Below are 26,130 nucleotides of genomic sequence, written 5' to 3' on the forward strand. Positions count from 1 at the left end.
TAGCTGTGGTTTGTCACTTCTAAGAAAGTTATTCTCGTTTCTAAATCCATAACTTTGCTTGGATTACGCTACATGTTTCAGTTTCTGTGTCTGTTTTAAAGTTTCCTGTCGTAGGCTGGGAAAAAGTTTCTTGCAGTTGCTGATCTGGTATTGTTTCTAAATTGCAGTTTCAGTTTCAGTTTCATTTGATTACCAATCAACACTACATACAATTTACAAAGTTACAATGCAATAAATACAACTATTAAAAACATGGCATTCCCTTCCCTAGAGTCAATGTGAAGAATGGCTAGGTAAGCCATTTTTATTTTCCATCCATCAGTCACTTACAGAAACTATCTTTTGATCTTTAACATCTTTTTTCGCAGATCCAAGGTTGCTCCAGAATAGAGTTGTTCAGCTTTAATCTTTGATTCATTACCAAAAGAATCAGTGAATCTTGAAATCTTGTCTTGATTTCTCTCCATGATTAGCATCCGCCCTGATCTTAAGTTGTTAGTTGAATTTTTTTCTACTATTGGCACGATGGGCTCTGTCTACCTTTGAAAGCCAAAGACCACTATTTTTCAGATGATTTTCCAGTGTTTGGGGGGGGGGGGGGGTGCAAGGCCAACGAAAGAAATAATCTGTTTTAACTGTAGGATCACTGTTTATGGATACATCAATTTTTGGGTCAGAATCCATTTGTTGCAAATTATCATACACACAGTTCGATTTATTAGTATCAAGTGTATATTTACGAGCTATGAGCTAGTCCGTATTTTTTTCATTCATTATTTATAATAGCATACTTGTGTAGAAAATAAAAGTGACCAAAGCACTTCCTTGAGGACCAGACAGCTGTCCTTAAACATAAACACCATTCGCAGCCCGAATTGGCTTTGTTCTTTCCACAAAATTGCCCTTTCGGGAAAAAATTTATCTCAGTTGTCTGTAACGCAGGGCCAATGTGCACAGTTTGTTCTAAACAATCCCCTATGCGCTTGTCTATGGGAAGTACGGTCCAATCACGTGACACTTGATTAGTCGTTTCGTCCTCAAGATGGCGGAAAATGTTAGTGGTGACACTCCTCTGGCGTGTGGCTTAATTCGTTGAAAAATAGCACGCCTTGTTTTAGACTGAAACGATATGCTGCTGTAAAGTGTCATCTCAAGGGTAATTCATAAGGTTAACGGTATGTGCTGACTTTCTTTTTGTGAAATGTGACTCAATATTTCTGTTGACTGGAACACGAAGTTTCAGTGAGACCTAGGCCAATGTTGCCCGTCACTAGCGTGTGGTTATGTTATGATATTTTTGTTGATGACCACAAGCTAATAATATAAGACAGCCACAATAGAGCCACCATTTAACACTTGTTATTCATTTTAATCCAACTGTTGTCAATTTGCATCGGGATTTTAATATAGATTTGCTTACGATTTTAAATCATTAGACCATTTCCAATGCAAAACAATTATTGTGATATAATTACATTGGAAACTGGCCACCAAGTTCTATCAAAACTTCATGGAAAACCATTGTCAAGGATCAATTATAATTTTGTAATAACTTGTCTAAGGAATAAGAACTGAGACGACGTGCTCAGGTTTTTTCTACTATGAGCGAAGTTCGGATGAAACGTGCTTTGAGATCGAAAGAGCACACCGTTTCGCATAAACAAAAACAGAAAACGCTCTAACTTCGGTAGGTCCACATTTCGGTATTGCCGATTCTCGTTAATTGATTTTTTATCATTGATGAATAATTTGTCAGAGTATTCTCTTTTTGTAAAAACCACATAATTTTTCTGATGCTCCCATTTTCTTGGATAATTCATGCCTCGGGTGTTCTTTCTTATTTCAACATTGATTTTTCTACATTTACACACTATAGATTGTTTCCAAGACATTTATAAACAACATATTTGTATTACATTTTCAGTGGCACTTTCAAATAGCTGGCAAAATCTGCTTTGTCTTGTCAACATGTTTGAGCATTTCCTAAGAAATGATTTTGTTTTTCTTTTAAATTCTGCATTTGGGGCTAGGCATGCTCTTACCTTATTATTCTTTTTTGTCAAAGATAATAGGCTGCTTTAGTATTTGGAAACTTAGCAACCCTATATCCTAGAGGAAAAACCAAACTGGCTCTAGAAAGTTTAATTATTGGAGCATATATCTAAACCATATGGCGTCTGTCTGCCTATTTTTATTAAAGAGTGAATCTGACAGTGAATTGTGCAGAAGAATTTTTGTCCTATGATAATTTTTGCACCACAGCCTATTTATTTGATGCCAAATTGTATATACTGTAAAATGTGCTTTAATTCTGTCTTTCTCATTGAATAATATCAAGAATGGCAATGTGATAATTACAAGTTGTTGTCTGATTAAATTAATCAGTCTTTCTCATTGTCAAAATAATGTTCCTGACGGTCTGTGCTCAAGATCTTCCAAAAATAGGCACTCAGATTTACCATGTCTTACAATGGTGCTTATTATTTAAAAAGATAGCAAAAAAATTGCAAAATTAAGAGGAAAAGAAACAACATATGGTTGGACAATATTAAAAAATATGAAATTGAAAAAAGTTAGCAGAAATTTCATTATAATGCAAAAAAGAAAATCTAAATCTATTGACAATCCGCCAATAGAAAATTCAAATCTGTTTTCATTTCTTAAAAAACTTCCACCGATGTTTCTACTTCCTTCTTCAAAAGTTTCCACCAAAGTTTTTACTTCCTACTTCAAAGCAATGAAAGATATACCCCTGCCCTTGAAGAACTTTTTTGCCAGTTTCTTATGCTAAAACATCCATGTTATATTAAAAGGAATCAGGCTTGACACAGTGGGTGTCTGAATAATTTAAGCCTTTAGCACTTTCATAATCTTGGTAGTAATAATACGTAGAAATGTTCTACATTTTGGAAAATCAGTTACGCATGATTGTACTCAGTAGTGACACACATCTAAGGATGTTGACAAAGCTATTGACATTGTCCTCACTAGTTTTTTTTGATGAATTGCTTGCATGTTTTACTCTGAACCCTAAATGGTATCAAAACAGTCATTAGTGCATTCAATTTTAATGCAAAATATTATGTTTTTTTCAAATTTGAAAAGTCAATTTGAGAAGTAGTATCATAGCTTTGAGATTTCTTTGAGAAATAGTATTAAAGCTTTGAGTAGTATCAGAAATGTGTTCCAACTACAGCTAGAAATGATATTAAACAGATAAATGGTAGCCATCACATTTTATGATTCAGTAAACTAGGCCAAAGATAACATATATATAAAGTTTCTTTGTAATAATGCTGATGACAAAATTTAGGTTTTGGATGCATTCCAAATTCTCATTTGTAAACAAAAAATTGGAATACAATAGGGCTTTATCTTCTGTGTTAAAAGGAGCAAAGAGCATTTCATAACGGTTATTGCCGAGCTATTATCTGCTTTGTTTATATTCAGACTTTAATAGCTACTGAACTAAGTTTTTTCAGCCTTTATATCAACAAACATGTTCTGGTTTATAGGTATGGCAGATGTGGAATTTGAACCATTACATGGAGAAAATGAAGAAGAAGAAGCTGAATTTATTTTAGGAGGGAAGAAAAAGGATGCATCAGGTATTGCTAAGTAACAAAAGTTCTTTTTATGTCTATACAAGCTTAAAGAGGGATGTTGAAATTTGAATAGTAGACATGTTGGTGTGATGTTTTTCTTTAGAATTTCAATTGTTTACCTTTTATATTGGTTTCAGTTTCTTTTATTTTTTTTCTGTTCATTTGCCACTACAGCTAAGTCATAGAGCAAAATTGAAAATTTCCACTTTGAAAGTTATCAATCAAAAGTTTTCTTGTTTCCCTCTATGCGTCGAGAATCCACAGTTTTATTCAAAAATTTGAAAAAACATGAAAGCCTTTCCATTGTGGAAATTTCCATTGGTCTCTTAAACTAAAGTTTTCATTTTAGATCTAGGGAGGAACCTTTGTGAATAACCTCAATTGATATTTGCATTTGAAAATGGCTTTGAAAAAAGCAAACATTTTACAACATACTTAAAGCTTTTTCGTCTGACACTCCTCAGAGCATAAAACGTCAGAATAGGTTCCGAAAAAACACGATGGAAAAATATATACCCAGTTGTGGATCGAAATAGGCCAATCAGAAAAACGCAAGCACAAGACCGGTATAGTTGACCAATCAGTGCCGCGAGCCTAAAGAAAAATTACCAATGGAGTCCAAGAGAGAAAACGAACTCCTTTTGTCTACACAATGGCGGCTTTTTCGTTTTTATGTAGATTGACTCCAAAACTGCTAGATGGAAGGACGACCGGGCTCTGCCAATTATCCGAAACATGTCGTCATTATAGAGTTTTGCACAATCTGGGTTGTCTAAAAGATGTTGACCAATGGCAGAATCACTTGTTTTAACAGTGTTTCTAGACCTACAAGATCGAGGAGGCTGTTCTCTTTGAGGGGCAGTTTTGTTTCGTATGTTGGAAGGAACATGCTGTTTTATCCTATCCCCCAATCTTTGGGTTGTGCGCCCTACGTAGCCAGAATCACACTGGCACGTAAATTCATAAATGACGGAACTTTTTTGTTTCAAACGTAAAAAAAGTTCCGTCATTTATGAATTTACGTGCCAGTGTGATTCTGGCTACGTAGGGCGCACAACCCAAAGATTGGGGGATAGGATAAAACAGCATGTTCCTTCCAACATACGAAACAAAACTGCCCCTCAAAGAGAACAGCCTCCTCGATCTTGTAGGTCTAGAAACACTGTTAAAACAAGTGATTCTGCCATTGGTCAACATCTTTTAGACAACCCAGATTGTGCAAAACTCTATAATGACGACATGTTTCGGATAATTGGCAGAGCCCGGTCGTCCTTCCATCTAGCAGTTTTGGAGTCAATCTACATAAAAACGAAAAAGCCGCCATTGTGTAGACAAAAGGAGTTCGTTTTCTCTCTTGGACTCCATTGGTAATTTTTCTTTAGGCTCGCGGCACTGATTGGTCAACTATACCGGTCTTGTGCTTGCGTTTTTCTGATTGGCCTATTTCGATCCACAACTGGGTATATATTTTTCCATCGTGTTTTTTCGGAACCTATTCTGACGTTTTATGCTCTGAGGAGTGTCAGACGAAAAAGCTTTAAGTATGTTGTAAAATGTTTGCTTTTTTCAAAGCCATTTTCAAATTCTGTACCACAAAAAAATATTTGCATTTATAGAGTTTCTTGGCAGTCTCTTATTCTTGTTAAGGTTTTGGTTCTTTTAATAGGATCTAGAATTATTTGCAGTTTCTATTTTGGTGATAAATTGACAAACAATTTTGTTGTGAAGGTCTGCTTTCTTTTAGGTAATAAATTTTGCAGAGCAAAACTCTCCTGCCTTAAACTGTCAATTTTGGTGCAGCTACCAAATCCTTATGCTTTTAAGTTTGGACTTAAAAAAAATAGACTGTAAAAGTATCCATTGATGTCATTTGATGTGCTTATCCTACTTGTTTTAGGTTTTCGACCCATTACTTGATCTTTAATAAAAGTAAATTTTTGTAAATTCAATTACCATTTTTGAATTGTTTTTAACCACACATATTGAAGAGTGTAACATTTGTTGTGAGGGCAGATTTAAACAATCTGCTCCCTTCAAAGGTTGCCTTTCCATATGAATTGTGCAAGTTAAAGTCTATAAACACCTGTGTGTAGGGTATCCATAAACATGGGCTCAAACACAGTTTTGAAGTGTAGGGGCAAGGGAAAATTCAACAGTCATAAAAGATGTTGAACAAAGCTCTAATGTTTTGCAAAATTCTCCCCGGCCCTCTTCGTTGGAGGCCCTGATATATTGCTATTTTAAACAATTTTGAAATAATAATAAATTTAGTCAAATTCTTTATACAATTTTTCATTATCATTTTATTGCTGTTTGCATGAAATGTAATATGATTTATCAAATGATAGAGACATTTTCACCACAATATTCTCATAGGTTCAACAAAATACTTGAAAGGAACTTTTTTGCTAAGCAACTAAAGAGCTAGTGCTCTTTAAAAACAACTTTGACAGGAAGCATCTTTACAATGGGAGGGTTATGTTTTTCTTGTGCTCTATTTTCCGGTTTTTCATTGGCTTTGTAGTGTTGAAATAACTACTTGACTTGAAGATGCTAAAGTGCAATCTCCGGAAGTCGTTTTTTACTTATACTCTGATTATGATTGTGATACATACAGGGATAATGAATTTATATTTTTAGCTTTGATACGCAGTTTGATTAAAGAAAAAAATCATTCTGCATGCTTTTTTTATCAATTTTTTTGGAGAATTGGCTTGTGTTTGTTCAGATGTTATAAGTATTAGATAATGCTGATCATATGAAGTATTCAGTCACTCTTCAGTTGTACGATAATTTATATCTTGTCATTGAACTTAATATTTTTTTGTATCCAACTTACAGCAAAGAAACACAAGCAGAAAAGGGGGGAATTGTTCCCTAGAAAGAGTGTAGAGAAGAAGGACAGAACAGTTGTAATTGACAACACAAAAGCATTCGGTACAACACCTAGTTCGGCTAAGTCGAGCCATTTTCCACATCATCATTCAAGAACAGTGGAAGGACTTGTTGGACCTGGTGATATTCAATATGGCTCAAGCCCGCCAAACTATGACGAGGAAGGAGTGATACAGAACGCTTTGTTCCAGAGCAGTAGCAGTAGCAGCAGTAACACCAGCAATATCCCTGTAAGTGTTAGCCAAAATCAGCCATCACGTCCGTTGCAGTTGTCAGTTAGGCCGGTGCAGCCACCAGCTTGGGCCCAAGTGAGCCACGCGACCCCAAATCAACTACAGCAAAAGACGCTTTCTCAAGAGAAATTGACTTTGTTAGAGCAGGCTAACATCGTTGTGAATGCTACAAAGAGCCACCAGGATGGCACAAAAACACCAGATAGGGCCGATGAACGAAGAAGTTTTCCAGTTCAGTCGTACCCAACTCCAGTTGGATTAAAGACGCCCCCACGTGTTGCTTCTCCGACGGATAACAATAGCTTTTCGCCGCCTTCTCATATTTCTTCTAGCACAGCTGTTGGGAGAAGGTTCGAAAGATCAGGTAACATAATGCTGATGTTTCAAATTTCTTTTTACTCAGTTGGAATGAAAGGAGCCTGTTACAAAACAGTTGTAGATTTCATTTTTTGAAACATGTGGCTTAGTGACATAATCCCCCGCAAACCTCCAGGGGCTGCGAAGATTCCCTTTGATACCCCTGAGGCTAAATTTGTTTCCATAAAAAGTTTTCATTAAAGGTAAACGACAGATAAAAAAGTGACTTAGGCCATCTGGCAATCAATATTAGCCAATCAATGAGCGTGTGAGTTGAATCACGCTCACTGATTGGTCAATTCTTGATTGAAAGATGACTTAAGCCCATTTAGTATCTGTCGATTGCCTTTTGTGCGACCTACATGCTTGTGTTTTGCGCAACCGACATATTTGAGAAATTGACTGTATTTTTTTGTAATTTCATGCCGGTTTTGAAAATAAAGTCGCAAAGCATGCCTGTTGCACAAGAGCCTTTAACAATAACGCTTAACGAATTGTCAATAGTAGACTATCCTTTAAAGCAGCCATTCTTAAACTCCGGCCCGCGGGCCAACTCCGGCCCGCAGCAAAATTTCATCCGGCCCGCCGAATGCTTTTGACCTCGAAAATATTCCTTTAAAGGAATCTAATCAAGTATCAAACTTATGAACTTAGCAACCAAGCATTGTCGGTCTGCTTCAGGGTATTCCGAAAAAGCAAAATTACAGTGTTTGTGATGAAACGCGCTTTAGGGGGTTGGCAATGAGAATTGGCTTATTTTTCTTGATTTATCGTGTATGAGTTATCTCACAAATTCTTTAGGAGCGTCGCCATAGATAACTTATCTCTACTATAAGAGGGCCCATTATGAGGAGGGGGGTCGAAACTGCAAAAGGTGCAATGTTACAGAAAATAGTAACGAATAACAGTCAAAAGAATCTTGTAATCTGGTTAATTCTTTTTTGGGAAAATAAATACCCACCGATTTCTACTTAACTTTAATCTAAAAGTCTCCCCCCTAAGTCTTTGCATCCGTAACTGCACAGTCGAAACCACAAATCACTTGAAACTTCTATTAAAATACGCAAGCCTCGAAAATCATATGAGCAACCTGCTGATGATTGAGGCCGCGGAACAATAAGATATACCACTCTTTAACAAACGCGGCTAGTAGGGATTTTTTCAAAGTTCTTTGAATGCATCACATTAACTGTAAGTTATTGTGCAGTGGATTTTGTGGTAACGAGATTCGGGTGTTTATGCCGAAACTGATCACTTGACATTTGTTCGCTAAACGCTTTAAAATTGCAAACGTTTGTATCCAATTTAAGAATAACAGCTGGCGATGCAATGCATAAGTCTCGCATTTTAATGTGAGAGCTTACCTGAGGTGGGGGGGGGGGGGGGGGGGGGCTTATTTAGCAACAGCCAGAATTATTTTCAATTTAAAACTTATGTTGCTACAGGCTCTTCATCGACCTTTCCGATGACGATCAGCCTAGTGACCACAGTCATTCCAGATTTTGCTCGACGGGGTCATTACTCTATGAAAACCTCGTACAGTATCTGTGGAAATTCTATTGTTTGGGTCGAAATCTCATTTGTTAGAAAGTGAAATTCCCCTTGGCTTGTTTATGATAACTCATATGTCAGAAGTATATACTATTAGCTCCGAAGGACTTTTCCTCAGGCAAGAATCTGTCTTTTTCTTGGTTTTCTTAATTTTGTCAACTTTTGTTTATTCTAGAGTCCTGGGGGCCAAGCACACATACCGAATCAGCCACCAAAGAAGAGAATTGGGCTGATTTCTCCAAAAGCTTCGATGGATCATTGTCGGCGGATGAGGGGGAATTTGAATCGAATCGGTAGGAACCGGATAACTTCGTTTAGATTGTATTCAAAACTTGCATAATCAGTAGATTATGCAACTGCAAACCGCTCTCTGATACTCCAATACAGGGCCTCAATTTGGAAATTAGACGTTGATTTTATTATGATCGAGGTTTCGAAATCCTGAGCTAGCCACCTTGTAGCTTACAAAAATTATCCTTCTGGCCTGATACATACGCACAGAAGATTACACAATTACAAAAGATTCAGATCGGCGAAGCCTTTTTAAGAAAGTAGCCAGTTTTCTGTCAAAGTGATGATTTATTTTTATCCACTGTTGCTTCAAATATTGTCTTTACCCTCCTTCTTTTATCCTCTCAGGTTGGACTCCATTACACTGATTTGATCTTGATTTCTACAGTTTACCAATGATTGTCCCTGAATAGGTTGGTCACTGCTGCCATTCCATGTTTTTCATGCCCCAGTCACTTGTAACCAAGAAGTTCTTGGTCTTCTTCCCTTATGCTCTCTATTTCCAATTTGCGCTCTATACCAAATAATAAATTAGCAATTTCCTTGTAGAAGGCGGCAGTCCCAAGTCTCCACAATATCTGAGGGGTCAGAGGGCTCTTACGTCAGCGAAATCGATGACAGTGTATGGCGGATTACGGAGGAGCAGCGCAGCTATTACGTCACTCAGTTCAAAAAGCTTCAACCCAATGAGAAAGGGCTCATTAAAGGTAATCGCTGAATCTTTCCTGCTTTCCAGATAATCTTTCCTGTTTAGCCGAAGCCCAAAGATTTGCTTGCTTTTGGCGTTCTGATAAAAAAGTTGACTTCCTAATAGAAAGCCTTATTAATTCGTTGTTACATTTTCATTAAAAGTTGTTCTATATAGATGGAATTTTTGCCAAAATATTTATGAGGAGGACATAATATGCATTTTTTGTTCATTTTGATCCAAGTTACAGTTCTTTCAAGATTATCCATATCTCCATGGAGTATCCGGTGCTTATATTAGCTGCCCGGGAGAATTTGGCCTAGGATTCCATTCATTCAGCTTACACTTGTATAGTTAGATAAGGTACATGTCATGAAGGAGACTTACGAACTTGCTGCAATGCTTCTTTCGTAAAATTAACCCACAAGTAGCTCGAACAGCATGTTATTCCAATACAGTTTGTTAGTTGCGTAATGCGCAATCATGCAGATAAAAAAGATCCAATGATCTAACTGGAAATGAATGCAAATATGATATCAATGGTAATAATAAAAATGATTAATTTCATAAAGGTTTGCGTGGTATATAGCATGAGATTAATTATTGTCAATCACAATTTATACAAAAATTAAGATGCTTACAATGAATAAAACTAAATGTAAGCTGTAATAATATCATAATTTGTAATATAATCCTTACATGATCTAAACTTCCAAAACGTAATTTACCTTTATAATTCTCTACGGATCAGGACTCTTTTATATGCAGTGATAATACTCAATTATTCAGTTTTTGGATCATCCGTCCCCGACTTGACGAAATTTTGTTCCAAGTAGGCTGGATAATCGGGGAGGTACTGTATCAGCTTTTTGCATCCTGCCTCGCAAAATGTGGAAACAGGTTTAACGTCCCGTTATTCCCCTGATATTCTTCTTTCCTTAATTTTTTAAACTGTTTTGTTATCTAGTGCTTTAAGCCAATTTTAATGCCATTCACAATTTAAAAGACATTATAATATCATGAAATCCTTATAGCCTGATTTTCAAAACTTCAAAGACAAAACAACTTTTTCTAAAAAGTTTTGGCGGAACTTTGATTTATTTGTGAATTTTTTGCATGTTTCTGAAAAATAGTTTGCCACTTCGTCCTGATTACTATTCCTTTGTAATTATGAACCTCTGATCCAGTCTTCCCTAATTTAGAAATCTTACAGTGTTGCTAGAATTGCCTTGAGTTATCTTGAAAAACCCTTTGAAATGTCGCACCAACATGGTGTATTGGAAATAAATAGATCCTTGTTCCAAATAAAACCAACGTTTGTTGTACTAGTTTTCTATCAAATACAACCTTGAATAGATAATGATGTGATATTTCATTACCTTTGCTTATAGTAGCCAGAAGGGGCCTCGCATCTAGGTAAAAAAAAATTGTATGGAATAAAAGCCCCGCAGATATTTTCGGCCCCAGGCTCGCATTTCCGGAAACCGCCACTGCCTGCATAAATATTTCATTATCTTTGCGCTCCCCAGACCGATGTTTGATGTCATTGCAGTTAAATAGTATGCTTTCCAAGGGTTGGAGGCTTGTTTTATGTGTACCTACTACCAGTGTTCAGGGCTCTGCATCCAAAACTGTGGTCAGGACTGCAGAACCAAGTTTTAAGTATTCAATATGTATCAGTGTATCAGTGTATCAGTGACTTATCGATGTTTTTAGGGCTTTATATCGTAATTTCCAAGGGTTTTATTTCAAGGTATAATACAGTTTGCAGTGTAAGATTCCTGTTGTTTTTTAGTCTCTGTTGTATAAAACTCCTGACTGTAACTGCAAATTTATTGCAGGCCCACAAGCAAGAGACTTTTTCATGAAATCGAATCTTCCAGTGGAAGTTTTATCGAAAATATGGTACGTAAATGGATTGCTATATGGCCAATGGCTACAGTATGTTAATTTTTGTATCAAAGGAATTTAGCCTAATTCTTTATATTCGATAACTGCCGGGGGCTGTGCTGTAACTTCCATTGAATAGTGCTTAGACTGTCTGAGTGGTTAGTAGTCTCTAGTTTGTCAATAACAAGAAACGAATCAAGCACGCCATTATGCCTTTTGCGTTAATTCTGATCAGCATCTAGAAACCATTTTTTACTTACCTTACGTCATTACCCGACGCAAGGACCCAATTATCATTGAAAATAATTTTCTTTCAAGGATAGGATCTGCGACGCCGGCTAATCTAAATTGGGAATTCCTTATATTGTCTTTTTTGTCGCAATCGCTACTGTTCTTCTCAAAATTAATATAATGGAAACCAAATGGAGCAATATAATAAATACTTAATGAGGTGTCTTAAATATCTGTAGATGCCTTTATAATTCAGCGCTAAGGGTTAGAAAGCTTACTAAAAATCTGACTAAATTATGACTTCTTTTCCTCATTGTTTGACTTTTTTTACCCTCTCCTAACCAGGCATTTATCTGACATAAACAAAGACAATGCATTGGATTTGGAAGAATTTTGCATTGCGATGCATTTGGTAGTTGCTGTCAAACACGAAGTTGACTTACCGAGCACTTTGCCAGCATTGCTGCAACCGAAACAGGAGGGTATGTGTCATGATTGCACGAGAAACAAAACTTCAGTCTTGTTAAAGACTCATTGCTAACAATGAGCCATTACGCAAGCATCCCATAATGCATTTTTAGACAGTCTGAAATCAATTTTGGTTAATCCGTAGAAATTTACTGCCATTGTTTGGATCGTTTCCAAACAATGAGTCTTTAACAACATGTGACAGTTACATTCGGGCCTTCTAAGTATGGACCATTTAGGATAAAAAGAAAAGTGGTGCCCTATTTATTTGCAATTTTGTCTCACAGTAGAGTGATTTATTCTTGTCAGTTTGCTTGAACCAAATAATGGTTTTTTAAAGAAGCCTTTGGGTGTTTTATATAGGTGCTGGTAAATCCAAGATATTCGTCCTTTCAGGGAGGATTTAAAGGTGGTATTCTATGGTTGGTTTAACTGTAGGATGGTCATTCTGGGACAGTAGTTGTTTTGCTCCATTGGAGGAAATATGATAGATTAAATGCTTCTACTATTTGTGCATTCAGTAATAAAAGGTGCAAGTTCATACACAATGATGAAAGCCTCAAGAAGTTTAAGAGAAACACATATGCGAAGGAGAAAGGCAGAGGGCATTATTATTCAATACTGTTTTCGATAATATTTTAGGAACGAAAAGATTCTTTTTCCGTGTCATAGAGTTTGATGGCGAAAAATTTTTGTGATCACATTACCAGAGTCAGCAGTTTAAATTTCAGTTCCTTCAGACTCGCTTACTTACTGTTACTTGTATATTACCCTATTGCTCAGTGCTTAACTGTTTCTTTGCAGATGTGCCACAATTCGAGGCTTCGTTTCCATCGGCATCTAACGATGCTACGCACAAATCGAGCAACCAGAATGGATATACGGAGGAGGAAAGACCACAGTCACCGCAACAACAACCGCAGGATGATCAGGTTTGATATGATGCTTTGTGATCTCTGTTAAATAGATGCAATTTGACAAAAAGAAAATAAACGATCTTAACCCATATGCAGAGCTTGTCTCCCTTGAAATTGAATAGAAATTAGATGAAAGTGGATTGAACAAGTTTAATTTGAGTTCGAATAAATGGAATATGGTTTTGTAAAGCAATTAGTGTTTTCAAGACTGAATTATCTTCCGGAAGGACTGATTCAATTCTGAAAAATGTGTCTACTGAAAAAGACTGATGCTAGACTTCAAATTAACAATTGCCTTTGCTGTCAATGAAATGTATAACCTTGACTGTAATATCAAGATCCTCTAAGCAATGACTCTACCCCCGAAGTGTATATTTATGCCGAAGTTCCAAAAGCATAAAAGGAAGACGTCTTTTAAGTGGAATAAGAAAGCATTGATTAGAACCTAAACCAAAAATTTGAAAAACTATTGAATAAGAACTTGCCTAAGCTGGGCTGAGGAACGTAAATATTAGATGTATAAAATCTTATTCTGCGTATTGTATTATGAAGTTAGCGCCGTCGATTGCTTTATTTTTCACATTGATGAACTGAAGCCCTCAGCCTTAATTAAACGCCAGTATTGTTATCTTCTAACATATTACTGTAATGCTTCTCTAGTTTTGTAAATATTTCTTTAAGTTGCTTTTTATAATACCCTGATTGATTTTTGCAGTGGGCAAGATTTGAGGCCAGTGAGCATTTTGCAAAGAAAGATGCAAGTTCTAAAGAAGAACAAAGCTTGCAGGTAATGTTGCATGGATACTTGTATGAGACATTTGTGTTTTTATTTTCTTCGAGAACTTTTTATTTTCTTCATAATTCCAAGTATTTCCGTGTTGACGTTTTTTCAACCTCATGCTCTTGATGTTGCTTCTGATAGGGCGTCTCATAGTTTTCACGGATTTGAAGAAATATAGGCAATCAGCTGAATGTCTTTTTAATTTTTGTCCGCCTACTTAAGATTTTGCTGCACCGAAGTTCACCTGAAGCAGAATGTCTAGCAAAATGATTTCTTTCAAAAGCAGAACGCTGTCATCAAGTATTCTAGTTCCATCGTGTATGAATGCCAGGGTATTGTTACCTTGGGTCAAGGTATATGTGGCATTTTGCATATGTCAAACGTTCTGCACTGACCACGTGATACTTTTAATTTCTAAATAGTCTTAACTAAAAACTTCTGCTCAAACATTCTTATTGAAACCGAATCATTGCTAGTTTTGCAAGTCCGTAGCAGACGAAAAATGCCATATGGCCTAGTTACTTTGGCTAAATCTAAGTTAAATATAACATAGCCAACAGTAGAGCTTTTGGCGAGGGCTATAATATAGGGTGACGTAGTATGAAGGAAAAAATCTTGCAAAAGTTTGGCATGGTAAATTTTAGCTTATTGTTAGTATCAAATTTACTGTATTTTCCATCTCTGATAGAATTGATTATTGTATCTTTAAAAGGCTCAGAAACAAAGTCACTCCGCACACCCAGACACAGAGCTTAAACGACAATCTCGAAGTAGTGATGATTCTCTCGGTGATGCAAGAAAAGATGGGGAGTCTTTTGGCGACGAGGCAAAAGTTGTCACTTCTCCTTCCAAGGAGGCCAATCCAATAAAGGTACCAGTGACACCTGCATCACACGAAAGCAGATCGCTTGCTCAAGAAGCGAATACTCCAGTTGTTTCTAAGGAAAGTTTAACTAAGAAAAGTTCCATTGGCATAGCCAGACCAAGAGGTTTAGGACCATCTATAAATTTGATGGATGCTGCTCCTGGGCAACTACTGCCCCCACCAGATATTCGAAAGAACAGGAAGATGGCACAACAGGCACAACCTGAGCCAGCTGGACGTTTGTCGCCTCCAAACTCGCCAGAATCCCGATTTTCAACTAACTTCCCGCTGCTCGGAGAGGACTATTCTTCCGGTCCTAACGACAAACCAATGCCTAATGAAACGGAACAACATGACGAAGCTAAAAAGCAAAGTGAAGTCTCCGTTGATAGAATACGAAAGCCGGAAGCGGAGGAGGTCAAGAAAAGAGAAGCTACCCAAGACGGATTTGAACCTCCTAAAATAACGCCCCGTAAGAATCAGCCCATTGCGAAGGAGCTCGCCGGTCGAGAACCGCCCAAAACTGCACAGTTTAGAAGGTCGTCAAGTATTCGAAGAGGAGAACGACCAAGGTACATTTTGTAACATCGAGAGTATAGAGCGGTTTAGGGGGAAATTCTTGTTAGGTTGCAAGATATACGAGCTGGAATGAAGCTAAGATCTGAGTAGCCATAAAGAGCAACATGATAAGTGAATTATCATCTCGATTTTCAGATCATTTATTACATTTAATCTTTTCATACACAGAAGCTCTTCAGACCAAATTTTATCAGCCATATAATAAACAAATAAGTGGAATATCAAAACCTGAATCAATTTGGGAATTTTTTGAAGTTTAATGACCATTTGAAGTAAACATTTAATGACCATTTGAAGTAAACATGCTAAAACATTTGAAGTAGAATTCTGAGATCCATTTTGGCCCTTGAAATGGCAGCCAGTATTCAATATTTCAGTAAATCACTTCCTAAGTAGTGCTTGTTAGAACTAAAACTGTTTTGAGTTCTATGGCATATATGTTAAATGCATCAAACATTTTTCGGTTCTCATTGGTAACAACAGCAGCAGCATCAGCAAACTGAAACCAGTGTACTGGCTGAAACATACGGTCATTACCATCATGGGGGGAGAAGCCAAGCTGCTTATATTTACCTGATTTAATGTACTGTATGAACGTGTTGAATCAGAGGTTGTAAAGAAAGGGGCTGAGAGGTTTTGGAATTTGTCGGTTTTGATACATTTCCTAAAGTCTAGATATAGGCTTGAAATCAATGATTGAATTTTTTTTGAATTTTGTTTAGATCAATTCCTTTTACCTTGCCTAGGTTGATTTGCCTGCCTTACATGATTTATGTTTTATTCTGGTATGCTCTTACAATCAGTGATTTTTTCATACTCTTTTCTTTTCTAGGTCATACACTGCAGACAGTAAAAGCTCTATGGAGAGTTTAGTTGACAATATACCACGTCCTGAGACTAAAGATTTGACTATCCCACCAACGCCGCCTCCTCGTAAAACAAAGTCACACAAAAGAGGATCCTCGCTTGATCTCAATAAAATTTTCTCAAAATCACATCAAAATTTAGGTAAGCCATGTAATATTTTCCGTATCTGAGCAGAGCTCAGAAAAGTATTAGTCAGTTAGGTGACAATCGACTGACAACTGCGAGGAGGGGTATTAAAAAACAAAAGGAACTTAGTTGCAAAACTAAATGCATGCCTTGGTTCTATTGTTAAGTCAGGGAAAGTATGAAGTTTTGTCTTATGGGTCGTAGGGACCATGACAACATTTCTCGGTTTCTCTAGCTTCATGTATTATGTCATATATTACCAGTCGTTTCTCTTTTTGCTACCTTATCTATTTGATTATAAGTCACGTTCGATAATAAGCCACAAAAAATTGGGTTCATAAAAAAGTGTAAGCCGCCCTTGATTATAAGCAATGCTCACAAAACCATGCAGAGATAGTTAGTTTGAAATGACGGACGTAAAAACTGATGATGATGTTCAAAAACTAAAAGTGAAAAAATAAAATAAGACGTATCTTGAAATTCATGGACGAATATAACGGCAGTAAGGGTAACTTGCCCTTTTGAAACTGAACCAATAAAAATCAACCATATGCGCAATTTTGAACGGCATGTGATGTCACAAATATGGTAGCCAGCGCAGAAGATAGCTGCCATAGATGATTGAAAAACCAAAATGGGTATTTTCGAATATATTTAAAAGTCGATGGTACACTTTTATACAGTTGAAGATAAACGTACATCCCTATATTGTTCACTGTAGTTTTAACATCATTTATCTCGTTTATGGGGAAGAATTGAAAACACGTGAATATTCTGCTATAGTTGTGTAACCCAACAGAACATTAGCTTATAAATTGGTTAAGAAGTTGCACCGAAAAGAATACCGATCGCGACACGACAATTTATTTGATGCAAAAAGTTATAACTTGGTTCCATGTTTTGAGTATTCTCTCATGCAATTGAAAGTTACTTTTGAGAAATTCACATTATTACTCATTCATATGACTACAAGTAGGTCAATTTATGTAATACAGGTAACAGAAATTGTAAGTTTCACATTATTATAAAGAAGGCACTTTTACGACGGATTTACTTAGCCATTTACAAAGTTTAAGCATCAACAACAAGAAGCTTTAATAAATAGATTTTCAATAGCATCTGTTAACCTTCAATTTTGATAATCCCATCCAAATCGATAAGACTTCACGGAAGCGGGGAAATATCTTGTGTGTGTTGTCTTCAGTAAGTGTTATAAACACGTATTCTTTTTTATATATCCACGTGCATTAAGATGAAACCTCAGGTATTAAGGAGGTAGCTGGACCTCATTATGCGTTGGGGAGGTTATCTTTTACATGTAATAGCTTTTGTGTATCGATTCGCAAAGATCTAGTAATGCGTACAGTTAAAGTCTTAACTCATCTTGTGTTTTTACCAAATGTAAAATTTCTTCCAGCTGAAGCACGGGGGAGAATTGAACGAGAAATCGATATATCTGACGCTTTGGTAGGTAGACTAACTTTTGCAATGTTAATTATATTTTTGAAGAAGTATAACATTTTAATACAGACTTTAGCTTTTCGTCCGACACTTCATTGAAATTTCATTTGAAATGGGTCTGTATTTCAGCAAACTGATGATGCAGTAACTATTTGAGTTTGTCATGTTAAAGATTTGTTGCACCCTTTGTCATGTTAAAGATTTGTTGCTATTGCTAGTTCATGTTATGTATTAAGAATGTTTATGTTCTGCATAAAAAGGTAGGAGTCTTCGACAGGAAAATAATTATGCTTTTTTTCGAAAAATATCTTGTACCGTCGAGCCCTTTCCTTTTCACATCTACATTCTCTTGTCTTTTATGGAAATTATTCGACTTGAAAGCAGGAATGCCGCTATTTTTATGCTTTCTCAGTTTAAATTTTGATGAAAATGTAATGAAAATTCAAATTGGTTTTTAGCCACCCAGAATCCCGAGGGCTGATACAAAAGATGAAAAAAAGGACAAGAAGGAAAAAGGAGATGTGCAAGCAATCGCTAGACCTCGCCCGGCTGCTAAAAGTCATCAACGCTCAGTATCACACGATGCTTCAAAGGTTGGAGAATGCTTCTTATGTTAGTTTCCTTGAATTTGCAGGCGTGGAAAACGTGTCCCACAAAATATTTTTGTGAGAGTATTGGTCCCACAAAATATTTAGGGTCCTTAAAATAAATTTATAAAAAAGCAGAATTTATGCAAAAGGATACTTAAATTCCTAAAAGGAAGAATCCACAAAATCAATAAAGAGTACGAGAAAAAGGAACATGTTTACGGTGATCAAATGCTCAATAGGCCTAATTTATCTAAAGCAGTTGTCTGTGCAGCGAGTCTGTGGCATCGAAGATATTTTTTTAAAGGAAGTTCCAGTAAGAAAAAATGATTTTCCACCCCTGTGAATGTTTATTAAGTATGATCCTAGTGCGTTCTAATTCCCAGATATAATCAATGCAATGAACCTGTTTATACTGTAATTTAGGCCCATCGAGAGCTGTCATGGGACCTTGGGCAAAAATAAAGATAGGGCCCGTGATACCGTCTTTAGAACTGTCACTGTTCCTGTTTAGGTGCATCGTTAAAACCTACCCGGGCCCCTCTCAACGTTTGGCCTGCTGCCATTGTCACCCGTTTCTGAAGATAAGTTCACTAACATTGAAATACGTGCATACTAAAGTCTCCGCTTTTTACACTTAAATATCTAGTTTCTTTTCAATAAGTATGTTCAAACAAATTTGCGTAATTCGAACCAGTTGAGATCAGCCTCTTGTCTTCAACTATGATAATATTTGATATTCCCAATATTTGATAGTCGCTTGAGACAGCCAGTGATTTCTACTGAAACGACTTCATCCTCTGTGTTTCCAGTCTTAAAGTTTTTTTTCAAATTGATTCCCATTTGTAAAAGAGAGCTTTTGAATTTCTAAATATTATCCCAATAACTAGCTGGAAATATAACTCCAAAGCTTTCGCAGGCACATTTTAGTATTTGTTTTTGATATTTAAAACGTGTTGCATATTCATTGATTTAATTTGCTGACACTTTATTTAACACAGGGCATTGCTCCAATGAAATATTCTGATCTTTAAAAATGTATTTTTGCTAGTACTGTCTGGCAGCTTCTAGAATTGTTATTTTGTCGTTTCATCTCTAAGAATATCTTTTCTAAAGCATCGTTGAACTTGAAATTCCTATGAACTAATCTGCTAAAGAATTTCTTTGATGCTTTTAGAATTTATTTTGGAAATTCTTGATTTTAATGAAAATCTTTTTTTAGCCATTGGCTCCTCTAGCACCACCACCGAAAACTAGCGAGGGTAAGTAAATTATGCTTGCTACAAATTTCTCACAAAAGAGATGCTTGTCATTGATCAGGTCAAGATTTCTAATTTTAAGTGTGGAAAATAAATCGAGACTTTTGTTTTGTGATATTTCTGAAATTTTGAGAATCCGCTAGTAGCTAAATTCCCTCAGAAAAATTCTGATAATGTTGTAAGAATGATTACGGGGAATTCTTTAGCCCACACTTTCTGTGCTGTTAACTTCCTTGTAATCGTAAAATAGATGTAATCTTACAATTATGAAATGTGACCGCACTTGGTAATTATTTCATCAGTGTTTTTTCTACTATCGTCAAAAAACTTGCTCGCCTTATAAAAACAGCTGTATTGCGGATTCTCTTGTTTGCTAATTCACCTGGAGATTCTAGCCAAAAACTATAAATATTTGACAAAAGTAATCTTATAAATCCTCTCAAACAGGTGACAAAAGAGTGTCGCTCTGTATTCGCAGGTTCTTTTATTCAATTATTAGTTGCTTTTTCATGCATCGAGGATGTCTTGATATTAAGGATGCTCGTAGCATCTTAAAACTACAATAGAATCCCCATAGCTTGTTCGAACACCTTATAGCTCACCCCCCAAATAACTTTAATTCCAGAAACATTGAGCCCCAATAACCCGAGCCCCCAATAACTCGAATCCCAAGCAAATCGAACCTCTAATAACTCAAACTTTGATTAAACCTGATTAAACGATTAGATCTTGTGATTAGACTTACCATAATTAATAACTCATTGTTTGATTTCTGTTCGTAGCCTGTGCCTCCAATAGCTCGAACTCTCTATACTCGAACCCCTAATGACTTGAACCCCCCATCACTCGAACCCAAAAATAAATCGAACCCTCCATAAATCGAGTCCCAAATCTCTCGAGCCCCCAATAACTTGAGCAGTTATTTAATTGTCCTTGAAACGTCTCAAATTAGTTTGAACGCCCGATCACTCGAAATTTTGCTATCTCCTACAATAATTGTCGTTTTATTGGAGGTTTGAGTTATTGGGTTTTGTTAAAGCCGCTGGTTAAAGGAAAGGGGCGTTTGTTATCGTTTAGAAAAAGACACCTTTGATTTGTTCCGAAACCTTGTCAGTGTATATTCCTTGTAACATCTTTTTTCTTTTCAGGTTTCATCAAAGACACACCAACACCTGGACACAGAAAGAAGGTGGACATTTTTTCTGAAGGCCACCCATCTCCTTAAAGCTAACTCAATTTTATAACCAAACCAAAAGTCTTTCCTAAGCTACACATCTTATGATAAGATTTATCAAAATTGATAACTTATTGTTTGATTTTTGCTTTGATGTTTGATCGAACATATTTTCGTTTAACAGCTTTTTCGTCTGACACTCCTCAGAGCATAAAACGTCAGAATGAGGGTCCGAAAAAAGACGATGAAAAATATATACCCAGTTGTGGATCGAAATAGGCTAATCAGAAAAACGCAAGCACAAGACCGGTATATGTTATAAAATGTTTGCTTTTTTCAAAGCCATTTTTAAGTTCTGAACCGCCAATAAACTGTTTGATTTCTATTTATAGCCTGCACCTCCAAAACCGAGTGCTGCGTTGCGAAATGGTCGGTCGAAGTCCTTGGAAAGAACCATCGATAGCACGAAAATCGAAGAATCTTCAACGCCATTGGAAAAACGGCCTCGAAATTTAAGGTATGTATTTTATTATCATCCTGAAAATGCTACAGTATTTGATGTTGGCGAATAGCATCAATTTCTGAGCAAGCTTGAATGAAACATGATGAAGTTCTAGAAATCGACAGAAACCGAAAGGGGCTTAAGCCATCTATCAATCGAGAAGTGACCAATCAACGTGTGCGATTACACTCATGCGCTTTTTGATTGGCTAATGTTGGTTGACAAATGACTAAAGCCATTCTTCCATCTGTCGATTGCCTTCAATCAATACATATATGGATTTTAAATTTCTAAATTAGAGTATATTCGACTGCTTCTTGTCATTTGTGTTGCTCCTATTCCCTGTTGCTCATACTCCAGTTTTTCGCCGGACAATAACTAAAATTTCACCAAGAGTCTACCCAAAAAAATCTGATTGGATCCAAATTGGCCTATACCCAGGCCTTTATCTCGACCAATCATTGCTCAATAATGCTGGAAGTAACTGAAAATACCTGATGTCAACAGAAAATGCTGTTAACCCGATTCTTTCTTTATTGTTTTAGTGTAGATCTTAAATTCCTTATTGAATCGATGACCACAGTGGCGGTGCCAAAGAGGGTTATGTGGGGATGTACTTACCCCCCTCCCAACTTTTTTCAAAACATGGTCTGCATATTTCTTCTAAAAACGGACTAAAAAAGCGCTATGTTGGGAATGGTTTATATTTCCTAAGGAAAGTTAACCTGGTACTGAAATGCACTGAAATGAGGAAAAAGGGCGCGGTCTCACTGACCGCGCCCATTACATTGTCACTCTGCAGTAGCTGGCACCGCCACTGGATGACCAGGTCTTATATCATTGTATGGCCTTAAATAAACAATACTTTGTTTTTATTCGACAGCCGTCCTTTACGCCAGAAACGACAGAAACACGAAATACAAGCAGAAATTCGACTTTTACGAGAAAAGAACGCATCAATATCAAGTTTGAACAGCGAACTACATCACGAACTTCGAGAGGTAAATTTTTCTCTGTTCTACGGCCAAACTCAACCAGTACGCATTCTTTTTACAACAAAAAGGCCTTTTCACGTAAGGCTATTGGTGGCGATTAAAGAGTTCAAGGAGAAAACGTTTCAGGCTATTTACAAAATGCTAACAGCTTTGTTACTAGTGAATAAGCTTACAAATGGCTCTGTCTGCTCGATGTTATGCGTGATTCTACTCCTAATTTTTTTGGAAAACATGTTACATAAATATAAAACGACACTAAAAACCACGTCCATAATATCAGAGAATATCTATCAGGTGTCCATCAGAGAATTTATATTAGAACACTGAATAGGAGAATTACTGCTTTGGGGAATAATCCTTCGGGAAATAGCCCTTTGGGGAGTGACCCTTCGGGAAAAAGCCCTTTGGGGAATGATCCTTTTGAGAAAATCAAGTTTATAGCCAACCGTAAACGATAAAACAAAAACAAGACAAAGGACAGATAGACACCACTGTGCGAATTCATAAGCATTACTTTCGGTTTTGATATGCAGAAAAACTAAAGTTATGAATAAGTAATCAAGAGTATTAAAATGCTAGGTTTTCTTTTCTAAAGTATTTCGAAACCATAAGTAACCCAAATTGTGGTCATTTTTATTCAAATGTTGACAAGCTTCGTTGGGTTTGCTAGATATGTTTATCCATTTAACATGATAAAAGAAGTTTTGTTGATATGCCCTAGCACGTCACTTCCTTGTCACTGCTCATCGAAACTGATCCATGTTCCTGTTTGCAGTTAGCAGCTAACTGAGTTTGTTTTTTCCTCTTCAAACAGGCGATGGAGAATCGGACAGTACTGGAAACAAAATTAGCCAAAACGAAACAATCGTTTGAATAATTGTATACAAAATTTGTTTTTCTTATTAAGTTTGTATTTTTGCATTTTGTTTATATAGTACACTTATCCACTGTAACCGAAGTTTCTTAAGAGATGCGAGTATTACTCAGATGAGATTAATTGGCCTCCAAATACCACATTACAAACCCACAAACAGAGAGCAATACCATTGAACTTAGTTGGTAAAGAATTGTCCAAAATGAACAAATGATAAAGTACTAACCAATTCATTGCAGCGTCACTTCTTACTTTATGTTTATAGCTTAGGGTGTCTGTTTTGGTAACCTGTGTATTTTTTCACCAATAGGAGGCACTTTATCTGTATAGTTTGCTCCTTAGTAAATGCTCAGTGCTTCCCTGACGATGTCTGAAATTTTCCGCTTTTACAGATATTACGATTAGGCGTTGTTGGGGTCTGTGCATACCATCTCCGGATAATGTAAACTCTTTATGATGATTAAGAGACAATCTTTTGTCTGTTGTTTGTGACGCATTGCTAGTTAGCCCTACTTCAAAATACATCTCAAAGGTGCTTAGCAAAGTACTTCGCTGTTTTTGTCTATCATATGACAATCATTTCTTTAGAGGTTAGAACGGGCTCTGATTTTAGCCTCTCATCTTTATCATAGTACCCTTCTCATGTAGTAATTTAGCCTAACATGTATCTTCTTATATGTTTTCCCTCAAAGCCCGAGTCAAGGAAATTACCGGACCAAGCACCTTTTTCCAAATGTCCTTCAAAATTTATGAGCTACGGCGCAGGTTGGAAAGTGGGGGGGGGGGGGCAAGGAAGATTTTAACAATCATAACAAAAGATGTTTGAAAAAGCTCTATTGTTTTGTAAAGAAATGGGGGGCATCGCCCCCTGGCCCCCATTTGTCGGAGGCCCTGAAATTACTTTGTAACACTTGCGAAGATTTAATGGTAGCCTTTGAATAGGTTGAGGTTCCCATTGAGTTTTCGGCTTCAGAGGACAAAAACTGGTTGTCTGACACCCTTGAATTTGCCTTCCATAATTTTCTGTTACAATGTATAGTAGAAACCAGAAATGAATGTGAAACTAAGTTTTTTCCGCTCTTGAATAAACCCCTGTATGATTAACAGAGTTTAAAGTAGCAATTTAGTAGAAAGTATAAAGATTTTTTTAATTGCGATATTCCCAACTATGTTTTATGTGAATCGATGACGTCTGTTGAGAATACTATAAAACACAATGTATATCTTTTTTATTTACGTGTTTTTCTTTTTCGCTGCTTATGCGTAAAAATCACCGCTTTTGCCGGCTTTTGCTTGCATCCAAGGCTATGGAACAGCTTTCCAAAAGCCAAATTGATCGTTCTGTTTATATGGATCGTGTCAAATCGTTCTACGTATCTCCAACTATTTCTTCAGGTACTGATGTTCAGTTTGTCCCTATACTGAGCCATCACCTAATCTTGTAGTGCCCCATTGCAAGATTTCTGCGACCAGTTTTTGCCAATAGTTTCTGCTTTCCGTACTCTTTTATGTGCTCGAACATCGGTCTTTATCTTGCCTTTTTCCTTTTCATCTTTTCCATACCATTTTGCTTCTCAGTTCCGTCTTTTTTGGGGGTATCCAAGAGACTGTAACTTTTAAACATAACAGTAACAGAATTGGTTTGAATGACTTAATTGAAACGATGCAGTGACCATTTCTGTAGCACTCTCAGCCTCAACTAAAAACATGAATTTCGCAGGATAACAAACCTTAGTGAAGGTAGTTGAATCTTATAAGCAATTGACAGATGCATTGTCTAAAGTCGTTTATTGATGTTTAAAGCTCGGTTTGAAGTTTCTGAATCAAGATTGAAAATTAAAGTATGCGGGATTGCTATGGAAATTTCCCTGTATTAACGTCGGTTAAATAGCTTGAAAAGGTGATGCTTTATGTGTTTAAACTAAAATTAACGGTAATCTTACGTCAATTTTAGATTCAATCCCAGGCTCCCTGCTTACTTCATAGTGGGCACGCCTAAACAATAACTTTTTAGCACAAAACTTCTAATAACCTCATCGGACAGTTTGCTTTTTGTCCGAGAATTTTGCACTATTCAACTGTTAAGTTTAACTCCGTTGGCCCACTTTGGTTGAACCACTGCTACTGAGCGACCCGTCACTTCCACTATGCTTTCACCGTTTCCCTAAATTACAGCTTCGCTTGCTTTCGCGCAATAGTTGGGCACCTACGGCATCTCCAGCCAAGCAAAATTATTGGCAAAAAAGTTAGTATCTGGTGCATGTAGTATGGCAAAGTAGTTGATTTTGCAAACTTCCACTTAGCTTAGAATTTATAACTCTTTAAAGTTGCACCATTCCGTGAAAAAAACGTCAAAAGCCGCATCAGTTTGATGACATTCTGACGTCACCATGTGCGGCTCTCGTTCGCCGTGAATTTCGTATATCTTCCAACCAATGAAGTTGTGCGTGTTGTACGTCGTGAAAGAACAAAATTTGATGCAATAAAATAACGACTTTGTACAAGAAATGAATAGTTGGTACGAAATATAATGATAATACAATAATAATATAATAAATAATAATATTAATATAAATGATAATATAATTATAATAACATATATAACAATAATTTAATATTTTTAATGATAATAATAATAATAATAATAATAATAATAATAATAATAATAATAATAATAATAATAATAATAATAATAATAATAATACATATTTATACAGGATACGCCTTTTCAGTACAAGTAAAGTATTGCTATCAATAAGGGTCCTGTTTAAAGAAACTATTGACAAAGTTAAAATACAATACGATAAACGTGCAAAGCTTAGATTAGCTATTTTGCGTTAAAAGTTTACAAAGAAAGATTCGTTCTGAAGGTCGGATGACAATCCATTAGTAAATTTTGTACCAAATATTCATTTCTTGTACAAAGTCGTTATT

General features: G+C 36.4%; 1 protein-coding gene across 1 annotated transcript; it reads left to right on the plus strand.

The window, feature by feature from the left end:
- The first annotated feature begins 1,013 nt into the window (after positions 1 to 1,013).
- On the plus strand, positions 1,014 to 24,413 carry LOC135685796 (uncharacterized). The gene is made up of 18 exons (XM_065201865.2): positions 1,014 to 1,175; positions 3,516 to 3,608; positions 6,447 to 7,097; positions 8,817 to 8,934; positions 9,482 to 9,639; positions 11,462 to 11,525; positions 12,087 to 12,223; positions 13,014 to 13,141; positions 13,842 to 13,913; positions 14,620 to 15,344; positions 16,184 to 16,359; positions 17,762 to 17,811; positions 18,264 to 18,398; positions 19,615 to 19,654; positions 20,800 to 20,840; positions 21,218 to 21,342; positions 22,211 to 22,328; positions 23,137 to 24,413. The coding sequence occupies exons 2-18, from the start codon at positions 3,518 to 3,520 to the stop codon at positions 23,197 to 23,199; spliced, it is 2,892 nt and encodes a 963-aa protein (XP_065057937.2). The 5' UTR covers positions 1,014 to 1,175; positions 3,516 to 3,517; the 3' UTR covers positions 23,200 to 24,413.
- Positions 24,414 to 26,130: the final 1,717 nt, after the last annotated feature.

The sequence above is a fragment of the Rhopilema esculentum genome, chromosome 15, assembly GCF_057945365.1.
Source record: "Rhopilema esculentum isolate cy_ngs chromosome 15, ASM5794536v1, whole genome shotgun sequence".
Taxonomy (NCBI): domain Eukaryota; kingdom Metazoa; phylum Cnidaria; class Scyphozoa; order Rhizostomeae; family Rhizostomatidae; genus Rhopilema; species Rhopilema esculentum.

Bases quoted from the DNA above. Each gene is read 5' to 3' on its own strand.
- LOC135685796 (XM_065201865.2), top strand. From the start codon at position 3,518: ATGGCAGATGTGGAATTTGAACCATTACATGGAGAAAATGAAGAAGAA. The intron at 18,399-19,614 runs GTTGGAGAATGC...ATCTTTTTTTAG, and splicing joins TATCACACGATGCTTCAAAG to CCATTGGCTCCTCTAGCACC. The intron at 19,655-20,799 runs GTAAGTAAATTA...TTTTCTTTTCAG, and splicing joins ACCACCGAAAACTAGCGAGG to GTTTCATCAAAGACACACCA.